Here is a 19,329-nt window from a genome sequence, read left to right on the forward strand (position 1 = left end):
GGTGAGGTGGTTCTCCACTTTTCTGCACGGCACGACCTCTTAAATGCACGGGATGCATAGGTCGGCCCAACAATGGCTCTATCGCCAGCCTGAGTTCCCTGTCCCCCTGAATTACGATTTTTAGGGCCCAAAAAGGTGCCAAATGAAAAATACAGGTGAGGTGGTTCTCCACTTTTCTGCACGGCACGACCTCTTAAATGCACGAGATGCATAAATCCAATCCATGTCCAATTTACAATTTTTTCATTTTCCGAAGTTTCAATTTCTCTATTTTCATCCCTTTTCTCTACACAGCAAGTTGTGGCAACCTAGAAGGAAAGAAATTCGTTTGGCACCACTTGCCACGTCCCACCTTGAGAGGAAACGATTTTAATTGAATTTCTGGCCTGCACTTTTTTTGGGGAGCAGGAATTGGGTTTATCTCCCAGCAGCCCTTGAATATCTTCTTTTTGCCTGGTTTCTAGGCGAAGGGGAACCTTCCTGTTTCCAAACCGGAGCGAACTCTCGAATGCACGAGACGCATGCGCCGGGTCAGCTGCGCTCCCTGCAATTACCAATTACCAGGATAAGTGATACCTCCCTTAGATCCGGCTCCTTCTGGGCGATCGCAACCCCGACTGACTCATTGCCTCGGTACCTCGAGGTCTCGTAAAACCCTGTGCTAAAAACGGAAAGAATGCGACGGTTTTTCTCCACCTCGAAAGTGACATAACTCCACCTGGGTGTCGGTGGAGGGAAAGAAAAAAATCGTTATTGCACCTTTGAGAATGTGAGAAAACGTGCGAGGCGCGATGGAAAGTCGGATCGCTGGAAAATGCAATTGACGCATCCGGGGGAAATGCATGTCGAAGGACCTCGTTAAAATGGCGCAAGGGGGTATAAATAGTAATCGGGGTCGCCGTTCCCCATTTATTTAACCAGCACAATTATCGCCCAGAACTTGCGATACACTTCTCTATGTTTTAATGCTTTGGATGTTTTTTAGTGCCGCAAGCGCCGGTGCACCGAGCTGCATTCGGAGTGCACCGAGGCCTCTAAAGTTCCTCTTGTAAATGTAAATTCTCCCTGATTGCCGCCCCTGTTAACTGTTACAACGGAAGGATCATAATTAGTTGTAAGTGTGGCGATAAATACCTGCCCCGGACGCAAACGAGTTGCCGTAAAAATAATGCAACTATTAACAATGCTGCTAACTGTTCGCGTATTTGCCAACGGAGGAACTATTCGCGCCCCCCTTTACCGTGTAATAATCATTTTCTGCAATCCAACTAGAGCAATTGACCTCGAAGTACGCTCAATTCCCACGATAACACGATTAACGCCACTCTGAAGCGGTTAAATTAACCTCTGATTATTTATTCGACTTTTTACTGTCGCAATTTAACCAGCCGAGGTGCACTGATTTTTACCATTACTATTTGACTAGCCGCACAATTAGAATTAGCCACATCGTGGCATTTTCACTTTTTAGATAGAAACGGGTTATTTAGCGGTAATCGTGAATGCCTAGGAAATCCATTTCGGGAGGGGAAGGAAACAAACGCCGCTAATTGTCACGCCTTCGCTAAGTAATCGCGGGATTAACGAGCTGAGGTACGACAGTTGGTACATAATTACGAGGGGTGTGTAATTCCCGGCAAGCTAGTTCGATTACGTCGCGAGGGGGCTTTCGCAAAATTCCGGAAAACGAGAGAGCGCATCCTCGAATAACTGTCGCAACTCTCGATTTCAATGGAAATGGCTACAAAGCATCGGCGTGGAATGACCTTCTCCATTGCGTGTGCATCCGAGAAAGGGAATCGGATGCATGCGATGCATTATCCTCCGTAATGCATCCGCGCGCTAGGAAACGTAATACGTTATCCGCTCTTGCCTTTGACTTTCGAGGCGGTAATAAAATCGAAAAAGAGATAAAAACAAGGAATAGAAACCATAAACATATCCTGAAGAAAAATCGAGATGAAAGCATTAGGGAAAAAAAAAAAGAAAAAAGATGGTAACAATCAAAAGCGCCCAGGACAATCTCTCCGCTTTTCTTTTCCCTAGAGTCTGAACGTGATCTCCTTTTCCCCCGGAAATTGACTCCACCACCGGGGACTTTTAATTGCCCCATAACTTACACACCGATCCCTGTCAGTCAATGACTGCTCCAGTGTTATCCATCGATTCCCACAGTGTGCACTTTCTTCTCCGTCCCTTCTAACAAACCACCAGCGACCGAGTCTCGTTCGTTCTCGAAATCGGCGCGGGGTGAGCAACTTTTATTCAATTTCATCTGCATGCCGGGCTCAGGAATGGAAACTTTCCCCGCAGGACAATCCCCCCTTTTTCCGAATCTTTTCCCCTAGGATCGTTTCCCGGATTCAACGGCCTCCGGCGAAACGCGCTCCCGATCGGTCGAGGAATTGCGCCTTCTCCATCTATCTCGGTCCATTCGTCAAAATGCACACGAATCGGATCGCGAATCGATGCATGCACTTTTACAAGCCAGCGAGGAAACTCGATCGGCATGGCGAGCTTTCACCTTATTTCCCGACCTAATTGCACAGGCCGGAATGCGATCTCCCAGGGATCTTCCGGCGATCGCAATTGGAATTCCTCTTACGATCGAGACCGCCTAATCGTCGATAAACCGCAATCGAGTGCATCGATTTCCGAGGTGCATCGATGCACCGGTTGCGTCACGGCGCCACACACGCCCACGTGGGGGAATTCTCAGCACCCGGTACGTGCATACGTGCGCGACTAAGTGCACCGGAGACCGTGATATACATATATATATATGTAGATATATAAATGGGCCTGCATGTGCTCCTATAAGCTGCCGTGGGAAAGGTAATCGGTCAAAAGAAACACAGCCGACGTGCGCGTGCATACGCCCGATGCAGCGCGCTCGTAAGTGCACTGGATGCACATTTGCGCGAGGGAAAAATCGCATTCCGCAGTCGCGGGTTTCGATTGCGTTATCGAGGAAACGGTTGTACCGTGGTAAGGAAATTTTTCGAGAAATTTTGGCTAAACTCGGAAATTTATTGGAGGTTTTTAATAGGTAGATAAATTCAGATATTGGACCAATTCGCAAAAATTGCGAATTTTTCGTGAAGATATTTTTTATTACGCATGTTAAGGTCAATTTTGTCAAAGGAGTTTAATGTGGCGTTAAGGACATTTTTCGGGAAATTTTAGGTAAACTCGGAAATTTATCGGAGGTTTTTTATAGGTAGACAAATTCGAATGAGGTTCGCACCAAGTACGTATAAACAACTTGCAGAGGCCCGGTGATGCAACCGAGGAAGCACTCGAAGGCGGCACTTAAAAGGCGATCGACGCATTATATTAAGGCAATGGCAAGGGATTAAAGGATTTAATGGACGCAAAAACGGCAAGAATTCCGAGTATGCGATCGCAAACGAGACCGCTCGTCGCGCCCTACAGCGTTCCCTCCAATAATGGGCGATTTGCTCGCGGATTTATGTGCCGGCTCATTTTACAACTGTTTTCCCGTTTATTCGACCGATTACCCGCGAAGAATCCGACGGTAAAATTAACACCTCTCGTATTGCCTTTTTCCTAGCGACAATTCGGCGATCTCGACTTCCTCCTCGGAATAAAAGTAAATATCGGCGCCTTAAATATAGCCAATAAAATGTAGACAAATCATCGGTAAATTTTTCACAAAGGAACGTTTACTCGTCACATCCGTCGGTAATTTGAAAATATTGAAGATGGCTCGAGTGATAAAATATGAAAGGGTAGGATCGAAGTAAAGAGCGAAAATGGCGCAAACGCGAGAATCGCTCTCAGCTCCCTGAAGCATTTTCGCAAATAATCGTCTCGTTTACCCGGCAGTCCCCTTTGCAAATATTTCCCTCGAGTTATCGCTGACTATAGGCGCCTATGTTGGCCTAGTCATTGGCCATTATCACCTGGCCGTAAGTACGGCAAATACGCGCCTCGTTTTAACGCGACTCATACTCGAGGTAAATCTTAGAGGGTTTTTCTCTTTTTTTTTTCCCTCGCAATTCCTCCACGCATTCGAATCCCCATTTTGTTTCGCCATCTCGCCGATTCTTTCCATCGCCGACCTTGACCGAACGGGAACTGGAGCGATCGGGAGAGTATTTTCTATTTCTTTTTTCTCGTTTTATCATATCGTATTCTCGTACCCGGAACTCCTGCCTGAAATCGAGAGGCATTGTGGTGTACTTCGACTCGCAACCGGTTGTTGAGTCGTGGAATATTTTTCCACTATCGGTTTTCTCTATCACGCTCGGTAGACTAGTAAGAGATTTTTCCGTGTGAAGAAAGGAAAAAAAAAGTTTCATAATTTCATGAGAGAGATAATTCGATTCGTGGGAGATTACTCATACCCTGGTTAAATTGCTCACCCTTTTGTACGAGCATATGAATTATGGCTCCCTCGATACGGCCATTAATACGACTTGTATGATACGCAAGTGCACTCGAAAAGATTAATGATTCTCAAGGAGCGCGATATCGGATCCCTTTGGCGTTCTCCTGTCGTCTCTGCAATAAGAATGTGCTGCAATTGATTGTATCCATATCGCTGTAAATAATTCACCGACGTCGGATTTTTCTCGCGAGACGACGTCGACGTCGACGTCCAACCAACGTCCGATCTAATTGCCACTGCATCGAGGCATATCGTCGTTAGTAATTTCCCTGAAAACTCCTATACGGAACATTGAAAGTGCAATCGGCCCTTCTCTCTATTTATAAACCGATTTGCCGTTTACCGAGCAACTAGCACCACTGGCAGTAACGAATTCGCGAGTGACACCTGATCAGCTGATCGACCCAACGGGCGTGCCCGATCCGGCGATCACGAGCTCGCCTTTTAGAAAATCTACAAAATTATTTTATTCTTTACTATTTCACAATTTAACGCAATTAATAAATATCAAATAAAACTATTTCCACCTCACGTTTTTTTTGCATACCATTTTAAAGCGCTTTACCTGAAAATTAAACGTCACATACTGAACAGTAAAATCCGGAATAAATTCCTGAAAGAATTATTGATAAAAATATGTGACTGGGAGGGGAGAAACTCTAAGCTAATTCAAAGTGATCAGGACTAATGCAACTCGCCTCTGTCTGCCATGATACATTTGTAGGCATGTGCATGACATTCTAATGGAACCTTTCCCACCGGGCCGATGATTGCCATTGTCTTCGGGGACGATTTGCCAGGAGCGTTCCTTCGATCCTTAACCCTTTCGCAGTTTATTTTAACTCATATAAGACATGCGACCTACGCTGTGAACGGCGAATTTTTTTTTTTTATTTACATGCCATCCTATATATTAGAAATAAATTATAAAAGCAGCCCTAGACGGTGGTATTACATTGCAAGGAAATTTCCTACATGCCTATAGGCGTTAACTAATGAAAGGGTTAAATCCTCGTACATGTCCACGAGGTGATACATGAAACGCGATAACCCTGAGCCGTCCGAGTCCCACTTCATTGAAAATCGCAGTCCGTGATGCAACTGACGGCCACTTCTCGTTTCCGCGAGACTTTTTGTCAGCTTGCGAAATCTAAGCCGAGCCTTAGTATCTGCCCGGACGTTTTCCAAGTTTTCTGAAATTCCCGGGTCGGGTGCAAGACGGCGCAATTGACGGGCAGGGGATAGGGCCCTTCTCTTGCACTATTTATAGTATGCCAGTCTATGCCCTCCTTGCAGCGCAACGAGATGGTGACTTACACGTATTACCACCTTTGAAGAAATTTCATACTTCCCACGTGGTCAAAACAGGACTGTCTTTCAATTCGAAAGGAAATTCTGCCAGAAGAAAATGGCGGACACTTATCCTTCGCGAATTACAAATTCCTTCATTTTCCCTATCTTTTTCTGCACCGAGAAGAGGAATTGCTGGAACCAAAGGAGCATTTTGTCGATTCGAAGGATATTTTATTTCACTCGGGTGAACTGAAATAAATTGTACATCCTATTTATTGGAATTTATTTGAGTACTTTTTTAATTTCGAAAATATTTCTCGGGTTCAATGGTGGTTTTTTATTGCTGCCAGGTCGGGACCTCTGGCAATTGGGTCTTAGTTGGCGAGGTTTTTATTTTCTCCACAAAAGCCGAGGTAAAACGACTCGTTTGCCATGCTTTCCCGATATGTCTCGACCTCTCTGGTCGATGGCATTGTCTTACCGGGGCGTTGCGTCGTTGGATTTTTCGCAAGCCGGGAGTTCTCCTTTCCGCGTCTCATCGGGCCTCGCCGAGCGTGAAAATTAGAGTTCTCCCGTATCCGATAGACTGGCGAGATCAGAGATCGGCTTCGTGCGAAAGCACTTTCGTCCACGGACGACCTACGATCGCATTGTGCGAGACGGCGTTGCTTAACGCATTACCACCTCCAACATGGCGGCCCGTAAGTCTCCGCGCTCCACCATTGTCTCCCTTCCGGCACTCCGCCCTGTATCCGGAATATGACACGTTCCTCCTTTAAACCCCGCCTGGGCTAAATTTATCCCCAAACCTGTACTTTTCCTCTTCAAAATGAGCGCTCGCGCGAGCCTTTCCGACAATTTCCAACGCCCTGAGAAAAAAAACAAAATCATTAAACCAAATTGAATTTCATTCATTGAAAAAATTCATTGAAAAAAACGCGAAGAATAATTGCCTGACTCCAGTAAACCCGAATAAATTGTGCGCGGCATTTATTCGGAATTATGACAATTTGAGTAAAATAATTATCCTTGGAATGACAAAATGAAACATTTTTTTTTTTCTCAGGGCAGATACACGAATTTCTATCCCCTGGCAATTTAGATATTTTTCTGGATTTTCCTGGATTTTTCCAGAGAAGCAGCGGATATTTCCGGAATTGATAGTGATTACAGAAAATGTAGCACCTCGATATTGACTAAAAAATTCCGATCTATGTATTTAGGTGGTCGATTTTCATCTCGGAAGATGTCGAAACTTCGAATCGCGTGCGGCGCCGCGTCGACACGAGAGGCAATCACCGATACGCGGGTAATTGATAATGGCAATTACATCGGGAAACGTCGTTTCCGGGTCGGAAAAGAATGTCCTCCTTCTTCGGCGAGTGTCGTGACGCGGTAACGTTCGCGTCATAAACGGCGCTAAAACGCGGCGCGTTTTTACGCCCGCTCGCCGTCTAGAAAGTCGACCGCGTGCGGAAAACATCCCGGTCTATCCTCTGCGGAAGTCGAGGATCTCACAGCGGTTCACTTTTATGTCGGCAATTCTCTTTTTCGTGCATTACCCTAACGACGTCCCCGGCATCTTCCAGAGCGCGCCTCTCTACGCCGCGACGCAGCGTCACACCGCGTCACACCGACCCTCAGCTTTGCTCGCGTCGGAAAATGTCGAATGTTCAAATATAGAAATTTTACCCGGGTCCAGACAAAGCCCGTGACATAATATCTGGAAGGCGAGCAAAGCACGCGAAGGGAGATCGAGGTGGCAGGAAAAACGGAAACGGCGGATCGTTATCGGTAAATGGGATCGATACGGGGAAAGGATATCGATCGCTGACATTCCGGCCTGGAATCACAGGAGTTGGGTCGTTTAACGCGCCGGAGGAAGTCGTTCCCTGACTTTCTTTTCGGTGGTAAAAGGATTTTTAGAATTTGGCGGAAGGTTTTTCCCCGCGGGCGGGAATTCTTTTCTCCTGATAAGAAGCGACGATATCGATTTTATCGGGGGATAAAAAGAATGGAAATTAGTCCTTGGACTGGATCCATGGATGACTTGATGCACTGCTCGATGCATGGGGATTGAGGGGCGTGTGAAAATTTCTTCCTCTTTTTAAGCCTGTCCCATGACGAATACGGAGTGGCAAGAAATAAACGCTGCTCAGCCAATCACACGGTTTAACGATCGGCAGACCTTGCGTTGTCATTACAGCATTGCGATGACGATGACGGTGCACCACCGACGCAGGAACCGCCCCCGCTAATCTTGCTGAATCGACCCGACAGATCGCTTTTCAATGAAGAAATCAAAAACGCAGACTGGTGACTCAGACGCTGAGACACGTCCCTATTTTCTAATTAATCCAATTTTTTTTAAACAAAATTATAGAGCACAATTTTTCTTTTTATTTACTCCCTTGCGTTTGACGTTTGGTCGACTATTGCCTGCACGCCTTAACGAATTTCGCCCATACGTCCAATGGGCTCCGTACTTAAAGGATTCGTTTCTAAGACACTTTGCAGCCTGAAAATGAATAACTGGAGGAGTTAGAATAGTTATAGTATTACCTATGTCGCTGATAAATTCTCCTATCAGATGAATACATAATGTAGAGCATCGATCCTCGCTCCCGAAGAGATGGATCCATCCTCGATGGTAGACCTTTCGCGAGTTCCAATTTCTTTTCCCTAGAAACGCGGGAAGACATCGACGTTTAGAGGCTGAGGATGGAACAAGAGTTTATGCCCGTGGCCGTGTGAAATCGCAATTACCGTACGTCAAAAAGCACGTGTTCCCGTGCGTGCCGCAACGCTCCCGGATCTGGTGTGTGAGAAGCCTCCCGCAGGAGCTTCATGCAGACCTCGCGGGTTACATAAAACAGAGGAATAGTTTATTAGGTTCATTAGGCTTCTTACTAGAAAATACAAATTAGAATCGCCCTACTTGGTGCAGTCTTCTCGGGAATTGCGATTTCCCACGTGCGGGGAACGCCTAATACGTGACTCGCAAGATGGCCGCGCGACGCGGCGAAGATTCTCAAATCTCTCGCGGGCGAGGGATCGCATCCCGGTGGCGGCTCTTTTTTTTTTTTCCTTTTTACTTCTCATACCTCGACATACGGTAATTTAACCGACATCGAGCGTACTTTAAACTCTTACGTGCTAATAATTACACTCGCGAAATGCGTGCTCCAGTTTTCGCCGCTGCGTCCTCCACGCCCTGGCCGGATCCTTTAAGGATATGCCGAGGCGATTGCGCGAATCCGTTTCCACGATCTATTTATAGTGCCTTCCTTGAATGCAACTTGTGAGAATATCACTCGACTCGACACCGAGAGCCATTACGTACATAATACATAATGCCCGCAAATGCGAGCAAAGACTTCGCGACCTATCTCTTTGTCGAAAGGAACCCACGGCTTGGATTGACACTAACGCTCCCGAAATAACTCATTTCATCGTAAATTTAATCATAATAAACTACGGGGGAAATCGAGATAGCTTAGCTGGAAATTTCAGGACAAATAATACTAAAATGTATTATTTAACGGCGACTCTCCCTCCGCTCGTCTTGGTCCTTTCTCCTCTATCTCAAGCCGCGATCGATCGTATCAACTTTCGAGACTGCAGTTTCGAGATCTACGTCCTTGACTTTACGCTCCCGTGTGCACCCACGGGAACGCCCTTTCCCGGGTCTCCTTTTTCTTTCCCTTGTTTCGATTTTTTATCCCGTATTCCTGGGTATAAAAATAATTCCCACGTATTTGTTTAACACTTCGACCGTGTCTCGAAGCACCGTCCCCATGTCTGCTTGCACTGTTAAAGATATTCATGAAATTCATTCACCTTTAGTACCTAATAATGAATTTCATGCCTCAAAAGTGAATTCTTATGCATTTATGATAAACATGAAAATAAATGTGTAATTTCGCAACAGCATATTAGAATTTTATAACCTTCTTGTAGAAAAATGAGTAAACCTATGTATTATATTTATAACATATGTTACGAGTGTTCTCTGGAAATGTTACAAAATTAGTACACCATGTCTGAATAAAACTTTCAAGAAAAATCGTATAAAGTTGGAATAATTGTTTTTTAACAGTATACCCCTTTACCGATTCCCACAATTTTCCTTTCCTTTCGACGGAAGAATGTCGTGTACCAATCCTTCGCGTGGGCGTTCCAGCTCGAGACCCCAGAAAAAAAAGGCGTTTACGCAGGATCACTTTTATTCCCGCGGCCGATCAAAGGCAAGGGTTCACTTAGATTAGCGGTAATTTGAATGCATTGCACGTTGTCCTAAGGCCTTAACCAGCGATTTGCAGTTTCTGCAGTCGAGCCCAGCTCTGGGAAAAATCCCCTCGATAAATAGGATGGCGGAGGTTCATTCAATGCATGTACCCCGAGAGATTCTCAAAGATATAATCCAAACACTCAGGAGTCATGTCGGTATCATAGTCATTACTGTCATGTATTTGCGGTACGCTTTTTCACCCGCGGCGTATGATCGAATTGGCTATTATCCGAGTGGTGGAGTAGCCTACCCCGCATTTAAGTCGTTTCGCATAAACGTCGATTGAACGTGGGAGTCATTTCTTGGCTAACGTTATATTAAATCCTTCAACTTGAGCTTTTTTACTCCCTCGTCCTTTCCCCGTGATATGCGGTAAGGATTGTTCCAACCTACCGGGTAGAAATTAATTTCTATGAATTAAAAAGTCTTAATAATCTCCGACCTCTGGCCATCGCGCATTATTTACGGCTCTCGCGATGTACAAGTAATTCCGACCCTAATATGGGAGCCGCTTAAAAGTCACGGAAACAAGTGAAGAATAATTTAATTTCATACACGTGTTAACGTAAACTAAGGCGAGTAGAAAATTGTGGGACGTTTTCTTACGAGACAGTTAGAGTAATCGCGCCACACCTTTCCGATAAAATATTCGCAAACTCTCGCGAACGATTCGTCGGTATTGATAAGCAATGTTGCAAATGAAAAGGAGACTGTTTAATAAGGAAATTTATGCGAGGTCTGCAAGGACTCCGTTAATTTATGTCATTAGCGGCGAAGATTGCGCGGACTGCTTTCCACGTCGCGTTGGCGATGTTATTATAAATTCTATTATTCTTGTTTACGAAGACAGCAGTCGCCTTGGTTTAATTTAATTAACGTACATTTCTCCGCCACCTCGAGCCGTGCTATCTCGGCGAACGAAGGAATGATCGCCGAAGGTACTCGCAGATGCTAAATTATTATTCTTGCTTTCTAAAATAATTACAAGAAGTCTTAAGATAAACTTGTGTAAGAGAAAAAAGAAAATGGCCCCGAAATTAAACCTCGATGCGCTTTTGACCTATCTATAAATGCAATAACGTAACTTTTCACATACTTCTTTTGCTAATGGTGGCATAGATTTCCCCGCAAGTACAAGTGCAGAAATATCCGATTTCAAGTGAATTTCTCGTCTACACGTTACGCAGCCTCTCAAGGTACTTATGTCTAATTGCCTGTGTCTATCTAAGTGTACTCTAACGTCCTACAAATCTCGTTATGCCCCGTATAAGTACTGCTTAACGAAACTTAAAGAAAGCGAGTTAAGTTAAAACGAGTAAAGAGGAATGCGAATGTTAATCCGAACTATGATTGACGATCTCTTCTAACAGGCTGTAGATATAATTTTAGTCCACTCTTGGTCCAAAATACGTGCCAGGTTGTAATGTTCATTTCGACGACACGACGATGACCCATACAGGTTGTTCTCGTTTCTTCTGCCTCTCCTTTCTCGACTCCCGTTTACTGCCATGTACTGTAAGAGAATTTCTAAAAGTCCGGGGAATTTTTAAAATCCCAACAATACATAAATAAACGACATACATTACTCAGAAGACGGTGATCCTAAACCTCGGATCGAACTCCTCTTCCTCCTTCTTCCGCTTCGGGATGAAGGGGTTCTTCTCAGGATCCAAATTCAAGCTGAAAAAAATAAATAAAAAATATAGTGTTATATCTAACCAAAGTCACCACTTAATTTTGCAACCAAGAGGTCTTTCATGCGATGGATGAGGTATTTCACCGTGAAGATCACAGAAATTCTTCCGGATCTCATCTTGGTACCACTTGGAAAGTGAGGATTTGTAGCTCTTAGCGTGAGGCTAATTGGGCCCGTTTTTATCGTCCCCGACTTAACCATATCGTATTTTAATAGGAAATCCATCAGAAGTGAAAATTACCCTATTTATGAAACGTTACTTCCTCTCGGCTTAATATCGAAAGAGGTCGAGTGTTCTTCAGACGGAACCCGCTGCTCCCAATGGAGCGCTTCAATGGTTGATTTGCTAATTGGTAAGAACGCTGAAAATCTAATCGTTTCCTCATTGGAGGTATACTTACTTATAATGGGCCGGAGCATCGGCGCAATTGACATTATACCACCAATCGCAGGCGAATAGTTGCTGGTTGAAGAGAGTCCCATTCGTGCACAAGAAGGATGCACCCTGGTGTCCTTCGCGGCCGTCGTGGCAGATGTGATACGCCTGAAATGACATTTTTATATCAACACACCGGCCGATAAAAAATGCCAAATGGTGTCGGAAATTAACACGTCCGATCCGGAAAGAAAGTTCGACTTCCAGGAAACAAAAGCGACGTGCATGACGAGAGGAAAAGAAAGACATGCTCGAGCAAATTTTGAGCATAGCAACGACATGCCCCACGTGTCGTACGTGTCCATTATTAAGAACTTTCACGAATCGCGTGCCCAACTCGTAAGGAAAGTTCCCGGATAATAATTCAATGCTTGAAATTCTCGACAGCTAATTGGACGCGAAGACGACCCCATTAACGACCCCATAGGAAAAAGCAATAAACGCCCAACCACGAAAACCATCAGGAATCATAACAGTGAGAAAAAAAGATTACTCGACCGAAACAAATGTCACGTTGACATACATATTCTTGCCTGAATCGTATACAATTGCAAGGAACAATTGTTCTGTTGAAATAAAAAAATTGATTTTCATAATTCAAAGATATAGACAAATATTGACGAGGAGAAGACATTTTTAAATACCAATTTAAATTGTTCCAGGGTTAGGATTATAAAAACTACAAAATGCCGATATAGGTTTCAGCAATATCGAAAGTGCCTTCTTTATGACCCAAGCCTATCTTCCCATGGAGACCGTGTAGACTTAGAGACTATGGAGACTAAAACGACCAACAATGAGCGCATTTCCCATGCGAGTATGTGGCGAAATTCCCGAGACTTCCGGGGGCGCAATTTGCTCGGGAAAATTGGGCCAATTCGTCGAATCCCTCGTGGACTAATCTCCCGACGGAGCCGTCGACGTCGATATATCCGAGATATATCCAGCCTCGCGAACGGCACTTCGTGGGTGTCTTTCACCGTGGCACTCTTTCAGCTCGCCCGGTCCCGACTCGCCTTGAGGCTTTGGTAATGCCACGCCGCTCTCTTACATAATGAATCCGCTCCACTTTGCCTACTTACGTCGCCGCCCGCGATTTCCCAATAATGCCGATCGTCATTGTCACCGATTCGACGCGGACCCGGACCGCCTCGTTTTTCTGACCCTCGTCCAATTTTATAACTGCATTGCCCCGCACATTTCACTTCTGGAATCCGCCCGAGATCGTAATACGACGATTGGCTTATCAACTAAACCGCCGATTTCGAGAAAATTAATACCGATTGATTTACACCGTATTTTTTAAAGAAAAAAAAAGGACACGGCAATACCCGTAAATTCACGTGTTATAAAGGAAGGATTGTTTTTTCAAGATTATATCGACATTCATCTCTGATTTCCTGTTAACAGGGTTTTACCCGACGCGGGAATATTTCATGAAGGTAATTAAGGATAATTATTGATATTCGATGGTGCTCTTTGGCTTGGAGAGATTTTTCATGTGGCGGTGAGGCTCGATTTTACTTGATTTTTTCTTGTGGCTCTTTTACTCCGACCCGAGGATCGATATCGATCGGCTCGTCGATTTCGCGATTTCGATCGGCAATTACGCGGATAAAGGCAAGAAGGACTGTATCTGAAATTAGAAATTGCGTGGAACCCAGGACTAATGCGCCGGTTATTCCATTTGCAAATGAGCGCAGGGGAGGTTTCTAGATCTGAAATTACGTTCTTCCGCGTTGCGGAATCGGCGAGATCGCGGATTGCTTTCCGCCGCAATCCAGGAAGGCGGAATCCCCGGGATGCGCCGGAGGAGATAGGACGAAGAGGATCTCGATCTCTCGCAGACCTATCCCGGAATGTCCCCGAAGAATGCGCCTCGGCGTTTCAGCAATTTCGCAATTATCGCGTTTCTGCACACGTCCGACTTTCCGCACCGGCACTTTCCTTGCGGAGGACCTTGGCAGGACTTTACGCTGATACCATTCCAGGTGTTTTAGTGTTCTCGTCCGGTATACCTGGGACTTTCTAGACAGTCACTGCTCGGCTCGCAAATAAATCTAAAACCAGCGTTTCACCTCTTTGAGAACTCTCTTAAGGTGATATGAAAGTGCCATATATTAACGTGAAAAATATTTATAAAACTTTTCTCCAAATTGGGTGTACCGAATCATTTGAAACTTCAGTCACGAGATTATGGAGGCCCTAAGGAAGAAGGCGATGCGCTTGAAATTTCATTTTTTGCAAAAAAATTTACAATTATCTCGGACAAGAAACAAAAAAGACATATTTTCATCGCGTTCTTCCTTAGGGTCTCCATAATCACGCATTAAAGTATATAGAATGACCCTTTCATATCACCTTAAGGCCTAATAATATCTGCTGGCCGCCTCTCGATATCCGGCGATTAAAAAATAAAATAAAACATACAAAAGAAGGGAACGCGCCTCAACTTTGCTCGCTCAAAATTAATAATCAGAGTGTAAATCAATTCCAATTCGGAATTATAATCTGCTCGGCCTTCCAAGGATTTCATCATTGGTTCTGCATAAGTGCGATCGATCCTTTCCGAAGACCTTGATAAGGCTCCGAGCGAATACTATTCCAGGTTTTAGTAATTGCGCATTGCCGCCGATACTCGAGACTTTCTAAACTTCAGAATTAGAGCCGCACGTTATCCGCCTCGACTCGCTTTTCCGAGAATATTTTCCGTGGTTAATATAAAGAGGAACCTGAAGAAGCCTTGAGCATTTTTACTCCACGTACAGGAAATGCAAATTGACCGACGAGCGGAGCAATTAGACGCGAAGCGGTAATTAATCTGCCTAGGTTTAATCGGGAGCACCGTGAGCGTGGATATGTAAAATGAATAAATAATACCTTGTTAAATAATCGTAACGACGAGGAGATTACGACTCCATTCTCCCTGAATTTCCATTCTCCATATATCCAGGTTACCGGTTCCGTTACAGTGAAAGGTGTACCTACTGATACCGCATTTACGTAAAAAATAACTCTGCGAGTATTGTCGGAATAATTCCCACGTGGGTGTCCATTAGTTAGAAATTCCATATCTCCTCTAGAAGGCTCAATTAAAAATGTTAAAGGATCCGAAAATCCTGAGAACGTCCCTCAACGTAATGGCATGAAATTAATTCCCATGCTAATCGTTACTTCCAGGAATTTCTCCGTATACGAGTATCCGCGAGATTCCTGGCAAAGCGTCAGATTGTCCAAAAAAAAATGCTTACCGACTTTTTCCTGCCTGAAATATGACGCTTTCTTCTCGAATAAATTGTTTCTCTCCTTCCGTTTGCCTTTCAGCAAAGACTTCAGCAACTTTCTGAGCAAGACTATAAAAAAAAACAGCTGTTTTCTAGTTTTCCTCCCGTTAAGTTTCGTTGGGAAGTCGTAAATTAGATTGATTTCCCATTAATCAGTGGCGATGGATTCAAGGTCGGTTCCATCAGGGATCTTCTCATTCCTGAAGCGTGCGATTCACCTGAATTTCCTGAAAGCTCTCACCTGACAACCTGTCTCCACGTTGGCGTACATCCCAGGTGCATAGGGCACATGGGCGCAGGAAAAACTGGTCGGTGGTACGACGTGATACAGAGGAAAATCGACTCCAGGAATGCCGGGGATCTTGCTAAAATCCTGACCTTCCTTCTTCTTCGGGATGTTCTTCACAATAATGGGTCCGAAGATCGGAGCCACTGGCTGGAAGGCCTGATAATCATTGTAATCTCCAACGAAGTCATGGTCCTGGAAAAGAAAAAGCAGTGCATGCCTTTCTGAAAACAGGAATTAATCGTAAAGTGCATTTTTACATGCCCTTACTATGCACAAATTCAATAATAATTAGGGATGAATTTAATGTCAACCTCGCCAAACCAGAAACCGCCGACTGACTCATCAGCCAAAGAACTGAAATTAAATGTAACCAGAATATAAAAATTACCACTGAAATGTAGAAATTAATATAAACAGTGAATTACTGTAAATAAAACGAGTCGCTTTCTGAATAAAGTCCTACTGTTAACGGGCAAACTTTCAATCACCGTCCCTTAAAAAGTCCGCCTCAAAAATCTCGCGTGATCCAGGGGATCTTTTTCCGGCCTAATTTTTCTAAACGATCGATCGATCACGCAAGCTCGATACCGAGTTCGTCAAACGTCCCTCCGATTCGCGTGGACGAACTCGGCCGGGGTTTGTTTTGTCGGCGATCGAATTGCGGTACCTCTTCGCAAAAAGATCCAGATCCACCGAACTGTGGCGGGATCGAGAAAAGTGCGGATCGACTAATCCCAGGAATTAAAGCCAAGGGCACTCGGGATCTACCGAAGGAAGCAAAACCAGCAGACAAATCGGCCCCAGGAATTATCGCCAATAAATTCCGCGGTTATCCGTATAAACCAAGTAAAGCGAAAAAATCGGAGTAAAACCAGAGAGGGTAATTGAGATTTAATTTAAATCAAGGATGCGCGGCCCTTGGTGATTAAAAAAAAATCCGGATTAAAAACGAACGCCCCAGGTCTTTCCCCGAGGCTGGATATTGCATTTTTAAGTACTTGTGCTTTTTTCCCAGGATTTTTCTCAGGCTAAGAGAATAGGTCAGGTGCGAGTACGCGTGCGATCGCAGCGAAAGTACATTGCTGGGATGATGGAAGGTGCGATAAATCGTGTGATTTACCTGGACAACGATGGGGCTGACCAGTACCACGAGGGTGGTAAAGACACCTGCAACAAGGACGCAGCTACTCCTTGCCATGACCGCACCGAGTTTGATGTTAAACTAAACTGGTCCAGCTTCCGTTCTGCAGCCTCCCTTGCCAGTATAAGAAATTATGTCACAGAGAAAGTCACTAGATCGTTGTGCGAACCGGCGAGCCTCCCTTCTACCGGGCCCGGGCATGTGTGATGGATAATTACCTGCATGCCCAAGTAATTCCCGAGCCTTGGAGGCGTAATTGGCATTTGAAAATCGACTCCTTTTTTCTTTTGCCAATTTTTGCGAAATCAAATAGAGGCCCGAGGTCGGAGCCCCCCGGGCTCGAGTTGGCCTACTGGCGCTGCAATTAATGCAACGAGACGTTAATATGACTTCACGAGGCATCGATATATTTACAATGCAATAACGACTTCTTAGGCCAGGTGTTACTCTACATTACCGCTCCGTAATAGAAGTCGGAGTAACCTGTTGTCGGATGAAACGCTGACTGTTCACCCTAGGAATACCGTAAATATCCGCTCACCCACTTCGTGAGAACACTTCCTGCCGATGAAAAACTGAGGTAAATCCACCGCGCTAATAAATGCGCCAAGGCACAACCGCGAAGGTAAAACGCAAAGTTAATGGCGATAAATAACGGTCGGGAATGATTTCCTCGACGGCGGGAACACGCAAGGAGGCTCGGGAAGTGCAAGTGGAAGTGCAACGGAGGTGCTGCACCGATCGGATCGTTTTGCCGGAGCACTTTGCAGTACCCTTTTTGCAAGAAGGATCGACATGTTTGATTCATACCGCAAAATGCGGTGAAAGTAGCCCGAAAACAAAAGTCTGCCCTGCCTATTCCGTTGCACCCAGTTGCACCTGATAGTCTATTCCGAGATAACACAGAAATGCATATAAAATAGCCTACCGCGTTACCTAAGGAGGGAAAAAAAAAATAGAGAAATAAAGATCCCCTCTTATTTAATTAATAATATTACGAGTGACCCGTAATACCGCTGGAATATTAAATAGGAAACGGGGAATTTCACCCTAAAGTGCAGCTGAAATGCAAATGCGAGGAAGTAAAAGCGTCCCCTGGATCTTGAATGCGGTGTGCATCCAGCGTGCACCTATTTCCTACAAGACAGGTGTCTAGATTGCGGTAAAATGGCTCTCGCGAGAACGCCACTATTTTCACTTTCAGATTCACGAGGTTTCAGCCTCAATAGGAAGGTACCACGCCGCCATTCATGCCCCTGCTTCGATCTCGCTTTCTATTTCGCGGCCGGGAATACAAAGAGGATAAGATGCAAATCTCGGCCTGATAGTCCGACATCCTGAGATCCCCCTGAAAACAAAAATCGGCGCCTCCATTCTTCCTAATCATCCCTTCCCTTGCAACGGTCCAAGTTCGTCGCTCTTGGAATTGCCCCGGCAATGTTCGCACAATGACTCCAACAAAGCCGGTTAAATTCTGTTACACGAAGCTACACGGTACGAGGAAGGGTCAAGTACAGACTCCGACAATGCGTCCTAACATTGAACCTATTTCTTTGCACGGCGCTGGCAAATCTGCCGAGCGCAATTTAAGTCCTCTCAAGAGAGCGAAATTCAAAATGGCGGAGAACGGCGGACGACGAAAATCATTAGATAAATAGTTTCGTGCACAGTTACCAAGTAACTCGCAAGACCCGCGATACCTAGCAAGACGTTGACGGATATTCCATACAAAAATTGAAGTCACCTCGAGAGGGCAAAATTCAAGATGGCGGCGACGAGTGAACGACGAAAATGGTAGATATTAGATTGTGGAATACGCTCCCGCCGTTCTAAACGTAACGTAACGTAATTAAAACGGCGAGAACATATTCCTCAACCTAGTAGTTACGTGCAGTTACCAAGTAACTCGCAAGTCAAAACCCTAACAAAGACGTTGACAGATATTCCATACAAAAATTGAAGTCACTTCGAGAGGGCAAAATTCAAAATGGCGGAAACGGGAGAACGACGAAGATCGTTAAACAAATAATTACGTACAGAGAGTAAGTAACTCGCTAGTCAAGACCCACGGTGTCCGGCAAGGAGACGGTGACAGACATTCCGTACAAAAAGTCCCGTCGCAGGCTAGACCGGCGACTAAACTATTTTAACATCCGAAATGACCGCAATTGGAAGCGATTCGCAGAAACGAGTCCCCGTCTGCACGTCTGTACCCTTACTCGGTGCGCGTAACTCCAACGCGAGGAGTTAAATCGGCAATAATCGCCCAATTGCAGACGGTTAGGCTGCTTAGCAAGGAAGGGCCGCATTATAATTCGATTCTCACCCAAATGGATCGGGATTGTTCGGTAGCGTCCCGAATTCGTACAGCGTATTCCATGCGCGTGGCCATGAAATTTCCATCGAGGTAAGCGTTATCAATTTCAGATTCGTTATTAAATCGGAGATCTCCCTCGTCGTTGGAGGGTTCGGTGGTACCAATAAT

At 45.0% G+C, this 19,329-nt stretch overlaps 1 protein-coding gene across 3 annotated transcripts; it reads right to left on the reverse strand.

Moving 5' to 3' along the window:
- Positions 1 to 10,393: 10,393 nt before the first annotated feature.
- On the reverse strand, positions 10,394 to 18,959 carry LOC105698183. 3 transcript variants are annotated; one of them, XM_012422213.1, is made up of 8 exons: positions 18,882 to 18,959; positions 17,302 to 17,405; positions 17,063 to 17,202; positions 16,824 to 16,958; positions 15,656 to 15,895; positions 12,096 to 12,238; positions 11,580 to 11,678; positions 10,394 to 11,501 (listed from the first exon to the last, which is right to left on the reverse strand). In XM_012422213.1, the coding sequence occupies exons 4-7, from the start codon at positions 16,899 to 16,901 to the stop codon at positions 11,585 to 11,587; spliced, it is 555 nt and encodes a 184-aa protein (XP_012277636.1). In that variant the 5' UTR covers positions 16,902 to 16,958; positions 17,063 to 17,202; positions 17,302 to 17,405; positions 18,882 to 18,959; the 3' UTR covers positions 10,394 to 11,501; positions 11,580 to 11,584. The 3 variants fall into 3 exon arrangements, with proteins under 3 accessions (XP_012277636.1, XP_012277635.1, XP_012277634.1); XM_012422212.1 differs by having other exon boundaries at positions 10,397 to 11,511; positions 16,824 to 16,954; XM_012422211.1 differs by having other exon boundaries at positions 10,397 to 11,511.
- Between the last annotated feature and the right edge of the window lie 370 nt (positions 18,960 to 19,329).

Source organism: Orussus abietinus, unplaced genomic scaffold (genome assembly GCF_000612105.2).
Source record: "Orussus abietinus isolate OABI.00-Male unplaced genomic scaffold, Oabi_2.0 scaffold1, whole genome shotgun sequence".
In the NCBI taxonomy this organism is placed as follows: domain Eukaryota; kingdom Metazoa; phylum Arthropoda; class Insecta; order Hymenoptera; family Orussidae; genus Orussus; species Orussus abietinus.

Coding starts and splice junctions, on each gene's coding strand:
- LOC105698183 (XM_012422213.1), bottom strand. CDS start 16,901: ATGGCAAGGAGTAGCTGCGTCCTTGTTGCAGGTGTCTTTACCACCCTC. Junction 12,239..15,655: donor ACGTGGAGACAGGTTGTCAG/GTGAGAGCTTTC, acceptor ATGTCATTTCAG/GCGTATCACATCTGCCACGA. Junction 11,679..12,095: donor GATGCTCCGGCCCATTATAA/GTAAGTATACCT, acceptor TATTTTTTTCAG/CTTGAATTTGGATCCTGAGA.